Source organism: Gymnoscopelus braueri (assembly GCF_963280865.1).
Source record: "Gymnoscopelus braueri genome assembly, chromosome: 1".
Lineage (NCBI taxonomy): Eukaryota > Metazoa > Chordata > Actinopteri > Myctophiformes > Myctophidae > Gymnoscopelus > Gymnoscopelus braueri.
The window spans coordinates 50,370,629-50,390,609 of NC_137603.1; the positions used below are offsets into that span (position 1 = coordinate 50,370,629).

At 41.3% G+C, this 19,981-nt stretch overlaps 1 protein-coding gene across 3 annotated transcripts in view; it reads right to left on the bottom strand.

The window, feature by feature from the left end:
* phkb (phosphorylase kinase, beta) overlaps positions 1-19,981 on the bottom strand; it is a 156,036-nt gene that overhangs the window by 98,129 nt on the left and 37,926 nt on the right. For all 3 annotated transcript variants that reach the window (XM_080440007.1, XM_080440008.1, XM_080440009.1), the window contains 3 exons: positions 17,150-17,265; positions 10,672-10,735; positions 2,995-3,090 (listed from right to left, as the gene is read on the bottom strand). In XM_080440007.1, coding sequence (XP_080296133.1) covers positions 2,995-3,090; positions 10,672-10,735; positions 17,150-17,265 — 276 coding nt within the window. The remainder of the gene's footprint in view (positions 1-2,994; positions 3,091-10,671; positions 10,736-17,149; positions 17,266-19,981) is intronic.

Sequence of the window (19,981 nt, forward strand, 5' to 3'; positions counted from 1 at the left end):
CGATATGACGACCATGCAGACATACCGTCGTTATTTGTTCTCATGTTATTTTCTTGACCGTGTGGTTAAAATTTAATTTAGATAGCATGCTATTTAGACAGCTGCTAGGTTAATTGTTTACCTGGTATCCTATTGTTTCAAATCTACAGATTATTATGTTGTAGGCCTGACCTCTAGTAGTCGAATAGTCGACTAATTAGTCGAGGGGTGTCTGAGTCGACGGCTAATCTCTTAAGGCCCGTTCAAAGTCCCTAGATGGGTCTGAAACGTGCGTCATGGGGTGAGGGATTCCGTCCGTTCTTTACGGACACATGCAAGGTCGCTGACGTTAAATCCGTAGGAATTAATACGTTGAGGCGTCGTACACCTATTAATCCACTAGATGGCAGTTGCGAGCTTTTAAGTTGCGAAAGGTGTTGCCATGTCCGCTTATTATAAGCGACTTTGGGCTTATTTTTCTGTAAAGTTGCTTGTAAACAAACATTGGTGGTTGCGGTTTTATTTGGCTTGTTTCTAAAGTGTAGTTGCTTATTTGGGCCAATTATTATTTAAACCAGTGATTCTCAAATATATATTGTAGATCTGCTATTTTCATGTGATGTGGCCTAGTCGATTCTTTTAGGCTTGTTTTCATAGACCTCGTTGCTTATTTCTCTCACAAAACCTGGCAACAGCGCTAAAATGGAGCTAGCATTGTAGCATCTAGCCAAAACAACGCAATAAAAGACACAAACTAGTCCACAAACTAGACAAAAACAATGGTTGTCTACAAAACGTGAGTTTCGACCCCTACTGCACTGTGCTATATTATTTGTGTGTGTGTTTAGGGAATGGCTGGCTGGGTTCATTTTGTCACAGTAATTAAGTACATTTACTCAAGTACTTCCACCACCAACGTGGGTCTTTTTTTGGAGAAAGAGGGCCCAAGGAAAACCTTTTTTACTTATACTGCCAACGGGCTCCACTGGTACTACAGGCAACGTACAAACGAACGTACGTCGGCCTGACGGTGAATGTTGATCGCACGGAAGGAAATCCTAGAGCCGTAAGTGACGGAGGGGGAGACAAAAACGACAACGTAAGGAGCGCCGGCGCTCGTTACGTATCCTTACGTCCGACTATGAATGATACTTTAGTCGAATTATAAAAAAAATACAAAAATAAAATATTATAAAATATTATTCGATTGAGAGATTGGCCTAGTTTGTTATATTAATGAACTAATAGTTTGCCAAAAATAGGATATACATCATGATTTATTGGGAGAAACCAATAGCATATGTTAAATCAGACACTAAGCACCCCTACAGCCTAAATGGAATGTTCCTCTATTGCATAACATATTTTTTGCATGATTAGTCGCCAATCATATTTGACTATACAAATCCTTAGTCGGGGACAGGCCTATTATGTTGATAGCATATTGCTAGGTTTCTTGGTTTACCTGTGACCCTAAATTCTTGAGGCACTACACTGTCTCTCTGCATTTGATCTCTGTGTTTACCTTGTCGCTCTGGATAAGAGTGTCTGCTAAATGCCTAAATCAAATGTTTTATTGTAACTGTAAAACACTTATTGATAACATAGCATTAATATAAACAAATTAATGTAAAAAAAAAAAAAAAGTCTTGGCATTTATCTTTAATACCCTGAACAGTGAGTTTTCATTGTGATACAGATAGGAGTTCCACTGATCCAAGCCGTGATACATTCGATTGCTTGATCACTAAAATAAACATGCTGTTTAAATGCACACGGCCCACCCATCTGACCACTTAACACGGTAGCAATTCGGCTGCCGTGTTAAGAGGTCAGATGGGGAATATTACATCAAGCATCTAAATATATTATCTAATTTCACTGTGTTTGAGTGTTTGATTCATGCAACTTGCAGAGACGGGAGCAATTAACCTTTTCAGAGGTCAGCGCTCCATCTGGCTGACAAGCTTGTATTTTGCAGCTTGTTATAGCTTATAAATAAGGCAGCCCTCTACTTAAAATAACCTCATGGGGTATTCCACAAGGTTCCCAGACTAAATTAACTCCTTTCTCAGACTATTTTAACGAGGACCCGTTTACACACATCAGTCTGATTTAAGGCAGAAATGGCAGACGTGATTTTTGTATGAATAGAACACGTCACTGTTTTCAGATGTTTTAAAAATGTGTTTGTTTCCTTTTTGGTTGACTATTGTATCAGTGAGTTTTATAAATATTGAACAAATGCAAAGTATAAGAGCTTGTGACTAAAATAACAACATTTGATCCATTTCTCCATTTCCTGAAAGGTTTTGGACCGACAGAGACAATGTATTCAACTGGATGTGCAACATTCACTTGAGTTCATCTGCCACACTGATTCATCAACTGTGATTTTTATTATTATTTTATTATTACAGCTCTAGTTTCCACAGTCACCTATACTAAATGATGTTTAACCACATGAATCCTCACATCCCTATGCTAAGCGTAACATTTGGCGGGCATAGCAGATCTACTAGCTCACAAGGCGTCATGTTGAGTCGCAGTGTGAAACTGTAGATCTGCTATTTACCGGTGAGGAGATTTGGTGTAGAAGGAAAAAAGGAAAGTAAATAACAATTCTGATGACAGTACGTGATGGTTACATTGTCAGTGTAATCACAGGCAAGTGTGATGGCCACTGATAAATGACACAAACCCTTTATGATATACGATGACAATAACTGATTATCTATAAAATGACGAGGGGAAACTCATATTAATCTTCACTAAAAGCATCGTTATCTATAAATCCAGATCGCTCTGTCTGTCTGTCTGTCTGTCTGACTGACAAGACAGGAATGTTTTTGGGCAACCAAAATAAACAGTGAAAACACCAAAATACAGCGAGAGGGCAGTGTGTTTCTGCAGGTAAACACCACCACACTACTCCAGTGACCGATAGCTGCTGGTATAGAGAGATACTATGCCTATAAAAGAACACTGAGGATGTCCACTGTGTATGTTACTCACATGAGAGCGAGACTCTCGAGGCAGCAGGGAACACAGGGTTTGCCTGTTCCTGTTGTGGGCGTCTAGGTCCACGAAAATCACCGACCAGGAGCAGCCCTGCAGAGCACAGAAAACACAGCCATGTTTAGTACATGTCATCTTGATGAAGATGTATAACTAGGCACATGTTGGTCGCTAATCTCGCTTAGCAGGGTAATTGCTCAGAAACAAGCCGTTCAATATGGTATGCTTCTGCGCGTTTTCTTGAACTCTTACTTTGTCTTGCACTATGCTAGCACTGCTGAGGGTGTATAGTGTTGTATAAGTGAATGCAAACAGTATTTAAGTCTGCAAAGATGATATTAAATTATCATTATTGCATTTCAGAATACATTTTGTTCTGAAATGTACAGAATTTAGGTGAATATTTTATTTATTTATTGAAACATGTGTACATTAGCAGGAATGTACAGTAGCACAACATGAACGTGAAAGCAGTGTTATGTTTATGTGACACTACAATAAAAAAGTATTTTTGTCACAAAACCCAATGAATAATCGTGATCTCATTATTGATAAAAAATGATGGTGCAGCCCTACCTTAACGCAGTGGTTCTCAACCTTTTGAGGCCGCGAGCCCGCGACCCCCCAAAATAATCATATTTGAACTAGTGAACCCCCCACCCTGACAAGCACTTGGAATTGTCGGCATTACATCTAGTTTGCCTTGGTTCCATAAATAAATATTGTGAAAATGGCCTACAAGCTCACAACGCGAGGCGTTGTGAGCTTGTAGATTGGCTATTTTCACAATTTTTGCCTCTTTCTTATATTATTTGACAATTTGGCCAATGTTTGACCAGTTTTTATAATATGGTTTGTTGATTACTTTTAATGCAGTCTTTTCTCATTTCTTTTTTTTCTTTTTGGTATTACATTAGATTCACTTTACTGTCATCAAAATCATGTTGGGACGCCTCTGTGGGTGCCGACCCACAGGTTGAAAACCACTACCTTAACGCGTGTGTTTAAATTACCGTGTGCAAAGCGGACACAAGAGCACCCCCATGCACTCCCATAGTAATAGTGTTACATCTATCAACGACCAGAACATGGCTAAAAGGATAAAAAGCACACTTAAAAACGCCTCTGCTTTCCCCTTCACTCCTGCACGGATCAGAACTCCATCAATAATGGCCCATGATGTAACTCTTACACAATTCACACGCTGTTATTCCAGAGCTGGAACTGGTATTTCTAGGCTCAGGAACAGAAAGGCTTGTATCCCTGAAGTGGAGTGTAGGAGGTTTTCATTCCCATGTTGGATGAAAACAGCGCTGTTAGTCAATCATGGCCTTTCTGTTGACCCGGTACCGAACAAACCTCATCTCACTGAAGTGATCAAACCCTTATCTGCTTGGGTTCAGGCCTGTCATGAATGTTTCATAATCGCCCGATCGCAATTTAAAAGAAAATACATAAAATGCATAACATACAGTACACAGATGAATTTCCTCTTGCACAAGCTCTGTACTGCATCCAACACAGTTTCTGGTTGATTATAGACAGTACTGAACCTTTTTGACAAAAAAAAAAGATGAAAAAATACATAATAATAATAATTTAACCAAAAATTGTGACATCACCTATTTCAGCATTTTTCAATACTTTTCACCACTGGGATTTCTTAGGACTTTTGATATGTTATAAATAGCATACGTATTTATGAGACTAAAACAGTTGAAAGTGTTTCTGTTTTTTTCTGTCATTTTGCTGGGGACCCCCTGTGTGCGTGATCATGTGACCTAGCCGCTTCTTTTGGGCTCGTTTCCATAGACCTGTCCGCTTGTTTCTCTCACAAAATCTGGCAACACTGGTGAAGCGCTGTTGGCTCACTCGCAGAGTCACGCTGCCTGGGAGTTGTAAGAGACTTGTTTTCACCCCTGACCTAACATTGTCTTTGTAAAATAATTGAGGCTGCCTAGAGCCTTCTTACTGCCTCCTGCCCTATTTCATCAAGGAATGTGTTGGACGTGAAGGAGGTGACAAGTGCTGCTGGGATAGGAAAGTGGAGTCAGTCAGGATTTGATTGTCCAACCGCCGAGTGCACGGACCTGTCAATTTAACAGCCACGGTTTTAAAACCTGAACAATCTTCCTCTTGGTGCGTTCAATTTAACACACGGGGAGATGAAGCCAATATCTCGGTACACTCTGTGAAAGATAAGAGATCACGGGTAACAGGTGATGAAACCCACACTTACGTGCTCACTCACCTGGCACACAGGCCGAGGATAATTTAATGGACAACAGTGTTGCAAGCGGTTGTAAAGTCTAACGGGGCATTGCATGTGCAGTACTTCAAGTACTAACACTTTTACTTAAGTGAAAGTATCAATACCACCATAGAAGAAGTGCAAGTCTGGTATTCAGAATTTACTAAAGTATTGGCATCAAAAATGTACTTAACGTGCCAAAATGAGTACTTTTACTTTATCCATTATGTTGAATGTCCCATTTAAAGTTTTCAAAATGTATACATTTCAAAATGCAGAAGTATTTATAGGGCTGAAGTGGTTAATGTATGTTGTGTAATAATAATAAAAATCTGTAGTGGAGTAGAAGTAAAAGTATTGAGAATTGAAAATACTCCAGTAAAGTAAAACTACTACAAAAGTGTACTTACTTGAGTACACTTAAGTGTACTTACTTGAGTACACTTTCCACCACTCACCCGGCACACAGGCCGAGGTTAATTTAATGCACAACAGTGTCGCAAGCAGGTGGGAGGTGGGGGTGTTTGGGTTCAGGGGATTAGGGGGGTTTGATTTGCTACGGGAAGGCTGAGAGTCCGCTGGGAAATCCAGATTGATACAGATCACTATATTAAAACCAGTGGATGGAAGTGTTACAGAGGCTAGCACACGACATACACACACACAATTGCAAGGACATACAATCACGTGTACACAAAAAAACACGCACACACACACACACACACAGAATTGCAGGGGAAATGTGTTTCATCCACACAGCCAATGAAAAGAGGGCTGTATGTGCCCCGTGTTCATTTGGGAAGAGCCATGCAGAGGCATGATTTTTCACATGAATGGCTGGGTTGTTTGGTGTGAATGTTGGCATTGCAAAACAAGACTAGAGTATAAAAGCCTTGCTCTCCATCCCTAGAGGATGCGATGGGCATCTTTTTTTGTGTTGGACAGAAAAGATTCATGGCAGTCGGCCAATTCGATTTTGAGGTATCTTGTGCAATGTTGACATGCCTACATATCTACAAGCTCACAACGTGTCGCGATGTGACGCATTGTGAGCTTACAGATCAGATATTTTCGAAATTTTGGAAATAGGGCTAAAGTGGTTAATTCGTAATGTATTTTAGTACGCTATTTCTCTCTTGGGTCTCGAGCTAAAAGGTTTGGGAACCACTGCTGCATACAGTATGATGAGATGTATTGTGTGCAAATGGAAATATTGGCCTATTGGTAGAATCCTGCTTTATAAAAATATATAGAAATAAAGGAAACAATAAAACAAAGCATTTTGTTGGCCTGGTCTGTACAACTGTAGCGAACCCATTCCTCCAACCAACTGAGATGGCTGTGAAAAAAACCATTTCCCGTTCCACGTTAAACCCCTCATTTCACAAGCAATCAAAGAGTAGCGTAAATGCGCACGCTCAACTTCTTCTCATCATAACAGAGCTGGCTGGGCGCATTAGTCTGCCTGAACCAGCCTCATCTCCTTTATGCAAGTGAACAAATCAAAAGGACAGAGGCAGGCTAAGTAGAACGCATTAACGGCCATAATGAAGGTAAAATAGCATTTCATCACATGGCCCGGCCTTTATTTGCCCAGGGTGAATAGAGTGAAAGAAGGAATATTTATTGATATATCATCCATCAGCTTCCCGCTACGGCAGGGGTCTTCTTCAACAGGGGGTCCGGGACCCCTAGGCGGTCTTCAGAGTCCTACAGCGGGGCCGCCAAATATTTTTGTGATAGGATCTTTTATTTTTAATTTTTTTATTCTATACATTAACCACTTGTTTGGGGAACAAGAGCAGACCAAGTGTAGATTGAAAGGTCAATTTATTAAGTATTGACGGTTTAAGTGGTTAATGTCTGAAAATACATATTAACATGAATACAACATATTAAAAAAACATTAATTTACACAACACTGATGACAGTGTTGTCAAACAAGTCTTTGAAGCTATCTATGAAAACGTTTCATCTGCAACACAATTTTATACAATATGTAGTGTGTGTGTGTGTGGGGGGGGGGGGGGGGGGGTCCCTGCTTCAACTCTCTCTCAGCTAACTGGTCCTTGGCCTGAAAAACGCTGAAGACCCCTGCTCTACGGTTTCCAAAGGCGGATCAGACCACGACCTACATAGGGATTTGACCAACATAAAAGCCTGTTGTCAGCAGGCTAGCCCGCCGGCACCACCACCAGTCCAGCACAGCAGTGTTCTGAGCAGGTAGAAGAGGGACCGAGGGAGTGCTACATGCAGGTCAACACACTGGGACTTATTGGGTCCACCATGGTGAGGACCTGGAAGGACTCTTCCCATTGTATTATTATGGACTATGTACATCAGGTTGTGTGAGGAGAACACTGGATGGATGCACCAAAAAAGCTACAGTGTGCTGTTTCCCCAGCAACGAGGTCTGGATCAATGGGGACATTAAAGCCCTGTTGAACATGAAGAAGAGGTGCTTTCATTGCTGGGGGACAGAGCGGGGGTCATGGCTGTTACCAACCACCACAAGTAGGAGCTGGGGGGGCGGCCAAGGACAGCCTGGAGAGGAGGCTACCGGCAAAGGGAATTGTGTGCGTACGTGTGCATGTGTGCTGGAAATATAACTGGCTACAAACAGTCACAAGCACTGCTGTTGAAGCAAAGTGTGTCTAGGTGTGTCCAAAGACTGAACATTTCATTCACTTTAAATGAATATTAATACAATTTACACACAACACATTTTTACTACTAAATAAAAAAATAAAAATAAACAACCCTCTAACGCCGGGCCTGTACTACACAATGGACCAAACTCCAACTAAATAAGAAAGAAACTAAGCCATTGGTGTCTAATTTGATCAATGTCATGGCTTTTAATTGTCTGTGATGTAAACCTCCTTTCCACATTTTAACTTGTACACTCAGAGACGTCATGTTTCCCAACAGAGAGGGTCCCGTCAGTCTTTTATGTGACTTCAAAAATACCATTCTGTTCGTGACCAGTGACTACCAGCTCAGTGGCCTTGTGGTTAGAGTCCCCCGAGACTGGGAGGTCAAGGGTTCAATGCCCCGGGCGGGCAGGTCATACCAAAGACTATAAGAATGAGACCCAATGCCTTCCTGCTTGGCACTCCGCACTAAGGGTTGTATCGGGGGTAAGTCCCTGCGACATACTAGCATCATGTCCAGGTGGTCCTACTTGTACATTACGGTCGAGGGATACTTGTACATCAAGCCGCAATGGCTCAGCAAGGCTTACTTACTATGTGACCAGTGAAAAAGGGAACAGGTTCAGCAAGCCATCTCTTTCCCTGTACGGTCACACCGTCTAATTTAATTCACATTCCCTGTCCGCCTGCTGTGTCCAATTTATATTTCTCCCATTAAGATGACTTTAGTCAACTCAGGGTCAGTTGAAATGTATCCTAAGCACTGGTGGACGAAGTACTCAACCCCAGTACTTTAGTCAAAGCATTGAGACTCCTGGTCAAATATTACGCCAGGTGTACTTGCTTTTTTTTAAACTACAGGAGTATCCAAAAGCACAAATGACATGAAAATGTAGACATTTTCCCCCCAAATTCAAAGATTTAAAGAATTCAGAAGACGTGGTGTGAGCCTGTAGATCTGCTATTTTCATTATATTTGAAATAAGGCTTAAGTGGTTCATTCATCATGTACTGTACTATTCCCCTTCCTAGAAATGCAGTGGAGTCAAAAGTACAATATTTGTCTTTGAAATGTAGTGCACTGAAAGTCATGCGTATACATTTTTTTGAAATATATATAAATACTCTACAAGTAAAGTACAGATACTCCAAAAAGTACAGTACTCAAATGAATGCACTTTGTTACTGTCCATCACTGATCCTAAGGCACTTCTATGTCTCTCATGATCTCGACCTCTTGTCTACAATGCGGAGGAAACATGGCCTTGACTGAACTGTGTTCCACAGCCTGTGAGTCTGTCAGCGGGCCCAGGATGTGCACTGGAGTGGAGGGAGGTCTACTGCCGTTCTGGCCAAAGAGCTCATCTGTTGCCCTGCAGACGTCACTGCTTTCAACACTTTTGAGGCGCACAAGCTTAAGATTCAAAGAGCTTACCGTAAGTCTGTCTGTTGTATTACAAATATTGAACCAATTAAAAATATTAACAAGAGCTTCTGGCCATACTGTAGACGTAGTGATAGATATATTCTGTGATAGATATATATGTGATAGACTACATGTAGTACGTATATGTTCACTCACACAGAGATCCAGCATCGCAGTATTTGACTTGATATTTTTTTCTTATTCATCTGGCTTCGTTTCTTGATTCTTCCTCTTACCCGTTTTCAGTCTATGACACCTGAATCTCCCTCCGGGGAACAATAAAGGTTTATCTTATACAGCTTTATATAGCGGATAAATAATGACTGTTCCATTCTTCCCTCTGCCTCTCTCTACTCCACACAGAGCAAAACAAATGCATAGGCTAATGGATGTTCTACAACGCCACAGTGGATTAAGGGGAAAGATGGGAGCAAACATCAGCAGGCTCCATCCATCAACGTCACTAAAGGACACAAACTGCGTGTCTGAGAGAGACTCTAAGCAACAATCTGCACCACTGCTGCTTTTCTGCACTTTGGGAAATCGTCTGGGAAGGGGATGATAGCGCTAATGACGCCAATGCTATCCACTCATTTAAACCAGTGGTTCTCAAACTTTTTTCATGTCAAGGACCCCCAAGTTGATACGCATTTGGCAGCAGACCCCCCATCTGCTAATATTTTGATTTTGTGCCAGGGACCCCCCCCCCCCATAAGACATGATTTGTGTTAAAATCTTTCTAATTCCCCCATTTTTCAAAATATATGTGAAAAAAGCCGATCTACAAGCTCACAACAGCTTGTAGATCGTATATTTTCAAACAGACTAAGTATAACTTAGGGTTAAAGTGGTTACATAATTTTTGATGCAATATGAAAAACTCTCTAAAGCACAATCTGAGAATCATCTGGCGAGGGGATGATTGCGCTAATGACACCGATGCTATCCAGTCATTTAAACTGTTGCCGTCACCGCAGCTTCCGATGAATTCATTAAATCTCTCCGGCTCTCCCTTCAACGGCGGAAACCGTAATCATGGTGCACATCATCATCATGATCACAGAGATGTATGGAGCAGTAATGGGGCCTCGGCACATTTGAATTAGAAATCAGGCTTTCTGTCTATCCATCTGCCGCAATCATTTTGGTGTTTGTTGTATAAATGGAGATTTACACACACACACACACACACACACACACACACACACACACACACACACACACACACACACACACACACACACACACACACACACACACACACACACACACACACACACACACACACACACACACACACACACACACACACAACGTTAGATTCATGTTCAAGATCATGTTACCTGATTGCCAAACAGGTTGAAACCGTTGATGGCCTCCAGAGCAGCTTTGGCCAAACCCACAGAACTGAAACAAGAGGGAACATGACATATTACACAACATGACACATGCATGACCAACAAATCTGTTGGGAATTAGGGCTGCACGATATTAAGAACACATCATGCAGCCCCCCGCAGATATTGTGATGACAACATGACTGGCGATAAGAAAACAAATATTGTAGTACGGAATACAGTTAGAATGTTTTATGTTCAGCTTATAGGTCCTTCCACACATTAATTCACGTTAATTTAAACTGCCGTTTGTGTTGTGAGTACATGCACACTGAGCGCCATTACAACGAGGCGATGAAGCCACGTAATTACTTTTCTAAACAAGGTCGATTTTTCACAAATAAAATGATAAACCTGTATGAATGAGGCTTTCGCCAAAATAAAAGTTTCATGTGAAATGATCACAATTTGGATCGTTTATTCACGTCGCTCCTGGTGTGTAATGACCTTTAGGTTTGCTGCGAACATAGAACCCAGACAATGAATAGTCTACTCAGTGACATTTCTTCCAGAAGAAAGAAATGGATTACTGAACATTTCCATTCCAACAATATGGTTTTAGTGAAAACATTGCACCTGGCTACAGCTGCTATTGAAAATGAATAAATGCCACCAACTTAGCAATGCAGTTGCCTTTCAACATTATTTTCTCCCTTCACTTTTTACCCCTTTTTCACCCCAATTTAGTTGTTATGCCAATTAGTTCCTCCCCACACACATTTACATGTGTTGTTATTATTGCTGTTGTATCCTATTGTTCGCCTGCCAGTGAGGAGCCCCTACCGGGAGGACGTAGAGCCTCCGTCCTACTCCTTTCGCCTAACACTTCCTGCTGACAGGCTCTGCCCCCACCCCATAGGATTACGTGCAGTGACATATATCACCCTCCCCGCCCGGCTTCCCTACCTGAACACGGGCTAATTGTGTTCGTATAGACACTTGACAAGCCTGGATGCACGACGGTGGATTTGAACCCACAACCACTGTCGTGGTGGGCAGGTACTTTACCACTGCCATCCCATTTTCTTCTAATCTAAACAAAAACATGCTTTTATACTTGGATTGTTGAAATGAATAAAAACCTGAAAACAAGTAAAATAATTAGCAGGGCTCTGAGTGATTGGCCTAAAATGTATTGATATGCAGACAGAGTGTGAATCTCTTTGCCCAAAATAGCGGATCTAGCTTGTAGATCATCTCATGTTCCCCCCAGAATATGGATGCTGGTGGTTTACAAAAGAGGCATTTTAAGAGTTTTAAGCATATTTAGTTTGCTTGCCGCGATCACAATTATTTAGGACACAATAATCGTGACATATCGTCCCCATCCCTAATGACCATGCTTAAGAAATAATAATAATATTAAGAAGAAGAAGAAGAATTTAGATAGAAATCGCTAGCACCGTTTACCTGATTGAGATGTTTTAGAATTGAGCTACAGAGTCGGGTAGGATTTTCAAACAACTATGTGTTATTATTCAATAAAAACCAAACAGAGCTGTCTGGACTGCAGTCGGCTGTAGGTAATGGATCTCTATAGAAGGCTTGTATTGAATTTTGCACTCGGCCGGCTACAGGGACAAAATGTGAATCAATTTGAGTGTCATTCTGCAACCCCCCCCCCCAACCCATCACTGGATAGCTGGGAGGAATAAGTAAGTAAAATAAAATCTCCATATTTCAACTTTTAATGTTTTTTCTTTTCGTAAATGAATGTCCTACTTCATCATACAAGAGTGTCGTACAAAAGTAGTGAAACTACCAGATCTACAAGCTCACAGATCAGCTATTTACACTATTTTAAATCGTTTTAAAATAACAATACAAAAAAAGGACATACGAGGTTTCCACCCGACAAAGCAACGACGGAATAGTGATTAAACTTGGGGCCAAGTCCAGAGACTTGCTGACACATCAGAACATGGTTGGTAGCAGCATTAGCAGAGCCTTAATCAATGATAATGGGATGTGGCTGGCTAACCCAGCCAGCCTGCAAGAGTTGTGCTGAAGTCACTTTTGAATAACACACCCACCGTACATTAGGAAACACACACGGCATCTGCTTGTGAGTGTTTTTTTAGCACGATAAACGATAATAACGACAAACGATAATGTCGTCCAACCCCTAGTCTTGACATTTAGGCTAAAAGGATAACACAAAAAATCCTGGAAACAAGTCCCCTGTGTTATCCTTTTAGCCTAAATGTCTGACTGCACCTCGTGCTGTTTACATTTCAATCAACACAACACGTCGCTATGGCATATGACCACCTTTTTTGACCAACACGCACGCGCCCACAGATGCACTGCCGTGCATGTGCGTGCCCGCGAGACTGTGTGCCCGCTACATCAAATCAAGCGGTGTGACTGTGAATGCCTGGGTGATTTGCATGCATACTACCGCTGGAATAGTCTAGCATGCAGCTTTGTTGGTACTTAATGAAACCATGGACAGCAGTTAACGCCACTCCACACCTCAACACCCCGTCTCTCCAAACAGTAGCATGGTCCCAGCCAGAGCAATGGGAGTTAATTTCACCTCTTTGTTGTCTGTGCTTGTGTTCATGGAATAATTCCAAGAACTGAACATGGACAGGTAGCTAGCCTATAATAATATACTGTATACTTAGTTCAGAATAGTTATGAGTGAAAGATCAAATGTGTTTCAGAAGCCATATTATGGCTAAATCAGCATTGTGCTGATAGCATATCTAAAAAGCTATTTTTTCACTCTACACAAAATCTCTGACCAAAACAGCAGATTGTGAGCTTGTAGATCTGCTATTTTTGTCAAACATTCCCGCCAGAACATGGAAGCAGTAAACAAAAGTGACATTTTAAGAGTTTTAAACAGATTTTGATTTGATAATATCGTCAATCGCAATTATTCTGATCGTAATTATTCTGGCCACAATAATCGTGACATGAAATGTTCATATCATCCCATCCATACACAATGACACATGCTAGTCCAACACGCTTCATCCAGTTGTGGGTAGAAGGGCTCGGTGCACAAATTTTATAAAAATGAAAATACCTGGGCACTTCCCCGTATTAATTTGCAGGTGTGACTGACATTTCGACTAGCGTCGAAGTGACGGTTTGACTCTGAGGAACACGCTAGTCGAAACATCACCCTTGCAAATTAAGAAAACGTGCACGGTGCACCCAGTCGAGTGCTCCGGTATTTCATTTGGGTAGTCTCTCTTTTTCTTTTTACATGCTCTGTGGTGTGAGTGACAGCACTCGGCGAGTAGCTGTGTACATGTGGACTTTGAGGAAGGCTATTGATTTTCTGACCAGGCGCTTGGTGTAGTTAGGAAGCTGTCAGTGACTCACAGAGCAGATAAGGAGCAAATAGGAAGGGATAGAAAAAAAAAGCCCAAGCATGATGCAATCAGTTGAGTAGACAGTTTGAGAGAAAAAGATGTACTGCTGAAATAGTTATGCTGATATCACTGATTGGGGAAAATTTCGAACTCATTCATTCTCGAAACCAAGACAAATCAATGTAGGAACTGACTGGTTTTCAATCATGTAGATTAGGGGTCTTCAACGTTTTATGGTTAACGGAATCAGAAGATCAATGCATTAAGAGAAATGACATCAATCTATCAGCGTTCTATTGAGCTAAATTTAAACTTGATACATATCACCATCACCATACAGATTTAGTCCAAAACAATTCCTTTTATATTATTTAAAAATAATGACATACAAAATAGCTTGTCTATAAGCTCACAATGCATCGGAACCTGACGCGTTGTGAGCTCTTCATATAATTGGTCCTCACTAATGCTGATTATAATATGGTGCCATTTTTGTCTTGGTCTCCAGAAACCAGATGTAAATAGACTTTCAACAGCAAAGGGGATGTTTGAATATCTCAGTTTTGTGGCAAATGCTAAGGTATATCCTAGCCTTCATAAAAAGTGACAGTTCAGAAAAACTGTGGACAGTTCAGAAACCTGCCTACCAGTGACATCATTGATTAGGAATCCAAGCTAATATGTAGAAAATGCAGGTTTTCTTTTCCTGGAAAGTTATAGAAGCCATTGTTCTTGCATTAATACAAAATAGATTATTTTTAATATGCACGTGTGTCTGTGTATGAAGGTGAAGAGGTCCTTTAACTAAAATGATTTTTTCCACATCTAGTTTTCGGTTATTTGCTTGTTTTAGTTAACTGTAAGAACCTTTCCACCTGCTGTGTTACTGCATATATTATGTACAGTAGTCTAAATTACACATGGTGTCAGCTCATTTGTTGTTACAATCAGAAAGCCTCTCTTCACAACACTGAGTTTGTTATCTCTACGTTGTGGAGATCTCAGCAAGCTGCTGCCAATACCGTCAAGTCCTGCTTTCCCCTGATAAGGAAACTGAGGAAATTGAGGATCTTTATCGAAGACGTTGAAGAGAGAAAGGAGAGAGAGAGAGAGAGAGAGAGAGAGAGAGAGAGAGAGAGAGAGAGAGAGAGAGAGAGAGAGGCCAGTTTGAACTCACATGATGAATCAGTTACAACCACACAAACAACAGGACTGAGCCATGCTGTGTTCCTCTCCAATCATTGCAGGATCTCAAGCTAAAATGTGCTGCTCTGTTGTGGACTCTTGATAAGTATTTTCCAAGTCAGCCTTTGGGACGATAGCAGTTTCACCATTTAGATAAGGCGGCAATATTTATTTTTGCTATGCGATGGCTCAACAATGAGCTTGATTATTTCTAACAGTAGTTTTCATTTTTAATGTTTTATTCTATTTGTATAATTGTGCCGAGTCATCACAACTGCCTCCACTTACAGCAGAAGATACATTGAATCACAGCAAAATTCACACATAAACACTCACATACACAGATTATCCACCCTTCAATTTCATCGCAATGTCTTATCGTTCAATGCGACAGTTTTTTGCGACAGCCCGAAATGCCCCCTATACCCGCATATCTGTATAAATACCTCGAAAAAGTTAGTGACACCCACAGCCACGAAACTAGAGGGAGCGTAAACAACAATCTGGTACCACCCACCCATAAAACAAACATGGGCAAATTCTCCTTCTATAGCACAGCCACCAAGGAATGGAATAGTCTAACCCCATCCCTCAAAAAATGCAGTTCGCTGGGCTCATTCAAAACAGCCCTAAAAACTCATCTTTCTGGAGGCCGAAAGAGGAGATAGTACCAGTTTCCCTGTAGACAGACGACCCCCCCCCCCTCCTCTTTTTTGTACATATTTTGTATTTCCTCATGCATTTTTTGTATATAATCGTTATTTTTCCATGCTTCACCCCCCCCCTTTTTTTGTACATTTATTTTTTATTTTAATTTTTTTCATGCTCCTTTTTTTTTGGTACATAGTTGTATTTTTTCTGTATTATCTGTATTTTCATGTTGATTTTTGAACTGTTTGGTTGCTACTATATATGTCTATGAAATTAATTCAAGGACCCCAACGGAAACAAGTCCGCAAGGACTTTTTTGGCCGGACCTTTTAGTCAAAAGCATTATAAATGTAACTGTGTTGTTTTACATTCTTTTGCCTAATAAAAATTTCAATCAATCAATCAATCAATCAGTTTGAAGATTGGGTAAATGTACCTAAAAGTTGGCTCCCGCACCTCTGATCAAAGTTAGGCATCCATCACGGACATAATTATGGGAGAGAAGATACCAGCTAATCCAACATTATTATTATTATTATTATCATTGGGGGACTACTCAAATCCTGTCACTGAAAGGGGAAACATAGTGCTTTATGAGATTAGCCCTGAGTGCAGCTAACAAATGCATAGCAATATGCTGGGAAAATTAAGAGGCCCTTAGTGTGTCCCTATGGCTCAGAGAGCTCTCCTCATACTTAACTCCGGAAAAAGATAACGTTTAATCTCAAAAAGAAGGCAACACATTTTGACAAGTGCTGCGAAGGTTTGGAGACCTTCCTGCAAAATAGAAATGCCATTAATGGGAATTATTAAAGCTCGATTTTTATCTTACTTGACGTCATAGTGCCCAAGGAGCAAGGAAATCTTACAGAAAAGTTTGAAAAGAGGCCAATGTAATGGCTTCTTGTGTGTTTTTGTGCCGTCTATGTATTTGCATATTTGATTTAGTTTATTTTACTTTTATTAGTTAATGTAACTGCATCTTTCTTTAACCTGTGCAACAGGCACCTGCAATTTTTTGTTGTCGTTTGCTTGTGTGTGTGTGTGTGTGTGTGTGTGTGTGTGTGTGTGTGTGTGTCAAGAGAAACGATGACATGCCTTCCTTCAGATAGAGATAAATGTGTCCAATTTGAGATCTTTTTGTAGATTATTCCATAGCCAAGGTGCACAGTAGTAAAATGCAGTTTCCCCCAGATCCGTCAAAACCCGGGATACATTAAAAAGCAACCACTTGGAGGAGCATGTGGTTCTGTACAGACCTGGAGTGCAGCTCTGTGCTCCCATTGTTGTACTTGCTTCCTCTCTCCCACATCCCAAAGTCAGGAACCCTGTAGGCCCGTTCTACACAGAACACGAGGTTCTGGATGAATGACACCTGCACACAGGAAGCACATCACACATAGAACATTTACAATTCACAATGTAGGCATTTAGCAGATGCTCTTCTCCAGAGCAACTTACAATAAGCAAGATAAACACATACATCAAATGCAGACAGTGAGAGACAGTGGGGGCTCCTCACTGGTAGGTGAGTCAGTAGGATACAACAGCAGTGACAATACAAACATGTGGGGTGGAATCAATTGGCATAACGACTAAATAGGTGAGAAAAAGGGCTAAAAAATTAAAATATTTTATAAATAAATAAATAAAATAAAATAAAAACTCTTCAACTGGATCCTTAAGCTCCATCAACAAAATGGCTGCCTGATTGAGTGATTTTTAAAAAGTTGTCCATCTTAATTCTGTCATATATGAGAGCTACAGAGAGAGCTGGCTGTGGTCACCGTGACAAAATCAATAACTGGGGAAAAAGTCAAAGTGAGAGAGAGACATTAAATATATATGATGACTTAGAGGTCCTGAATCATTAAAAGGACTTGAAAGTAGCTGTGAGATTGATGGGACATCTAATCTACAATGACACAGAGGGGGAGGGAGGGGAGGGGGTGCGGGAGAGAGGGGGAGAGGGTGCGGGAGAGAGGGGGGGGGAGAGAGGGAGAGAGGGGGAGAGGGTGCGGGAGAGAGGGGGGGGAGAGAGGGAGAGAGGGGGAGAGGGTGCGGGAGAGAGGGGGGGGAGAGAGGGAGAGGGTGCGGGAGGGAGAGAGAGAGAGAGAGAGAGAGAGAGAGAGAGAGAGAGAGAGAGAGAGAGAGAGAGAGAGAGAGAGAGAGAGAGAGAGAGAGAGAGAGAGAGAGAGAGAGAGAGAGAGAGAGAGAGAGAGAGAGAGAGAGAGAGAGAGAGAGAGAGAGAGAGAGAGAGAGAGAGAGAGAGAGAGAGAGATGGAGTGTGTGTCAGTATAAAGTAGGCCAGGCTGTTTAGAAGGAGAAAGGATGCCCGGTCTCTTTATGAGCTTTTATGCGAGCAGTGATTAACGAGGAGAGCTTCATGCTATCTTAATGCTATCTTAATGAATTATACTGTACTGTACTAGTGCCCACCAGCACAGCCACTAGAGCCCTGTCCAACACCACTGGAAATAACTCCCACACACCAAGACACATGTGAATCCACACGCACACAAACACACACGACACGATGCCCTCTCACTCGCACTTGTGCATGTGCGCACACACAGACACACATGTGAATCCACAAGCACACACGCACACACTCAAATGCCCACTTGCATGGGAAAGGAAGCACATACACCTAGTAAAGTTGTCTTGTCGGGTGGAAACCTCATATGTCCAACACTGTGACTTTTCAGGATTCAAATACAAAAGTAACAAAAATAGCAAATCTACAACTTTTGAGCTTGTAGATCGGCTATTTTTGCTACTTTTGTGTGACACTGTAGTATGACGAAGTAGGGCATTAATAAAAAATAAATAAAATACTAAATTAAATAAAAAAAACATAACAAACATAGTAAATATGGAGATAAAAGGGTTTCTGCCTGGCAGCGAGGATATGTACCAACCTCCCAGACATAAACAGAAGCATGAAGACACACGTTAAGCAGGATGAGAGCAACACAAGAGCTTCATTTGATCTCAGGAAAAAAAACACTGCAATGCAGCTTCCAACTCCAGTCAACTGACAGTCTCCAGTGGCCTTCCTTCCCACAGGCACTAATCTAACAACCCATTTCAAATGTCAAGTCACAAACGTGAATCCTGTTAATTTGACTCCCAGGAGAGTACACATGCAAATGCATTTGGTTACATTCGTACAGTCTTCGGAGTTATAAATAGATAAATTAACATAAATTAACTACGTCCACATAGAACGCCTTTTGAGATGGCAGCGCCAGTCTGCCATACATTTCTATGGTAAAGATTCGCTGGTGCTGACCATCACGCTTCAGAGCTACCGACGCCCGGCGTTTTTTTGCGCAGCGTCCTGGGCGCATCAAGCAGGAAACAGTTCAACTTTTGGAGCGGAGCGCTGCTCTTTTGATCCTCCTCGCTGTGTCTGACATCCCGGTAATTATGACCCTATTTGTTGTGCTAATGACATAGATCAGGACATTCGAGCACAGCAATGGCTGATCGGTTTGAACAATCCATAAATCAATAAACGCTGCATCCACGACGCTCTTCAGATCAAAAGGCGTTCTCTGTACACACGGCAACTCGTGTGCCTGCTAATTTGCTCTGCTACATCTCAACACAAGGAAATGAAGGAACATTGATCATGTTTATGCATTCGGAATTGAGTTATACAGGCCAATAAGATGTGTTTATACATGCAAATGAAGTGTGCAGGACAGGACGGCCCTCGTATAAAAGTCACATCATCCGTTTTAGCTCGCCACCCGGGAGCGAGAAAAAAACAATTGACAAGTTATTAGATAGGGTTTTCTGTAAACAAAACGAACATTGTGTGACATAATTGTTTAGAGGGCAATGTCTCAGCTTGGGAAGACGTGCTAAAACTAGTCCATAAAGCACTTATTTAATTTCACCTCTCCACGGCTGTGAGCTTTGCTGAGAATGAGCAGACTATAAATATAACTATTTACAATTAACAAACTTCAACACGACTCCTGAGGCTCTAGACAATAAAAGAAGAGTGTTTAACTTTAACAGCCACATTCTCCTTTGTTTTATTATTTTATTACAGGGCCAGAAACACCTTCCCACTTATG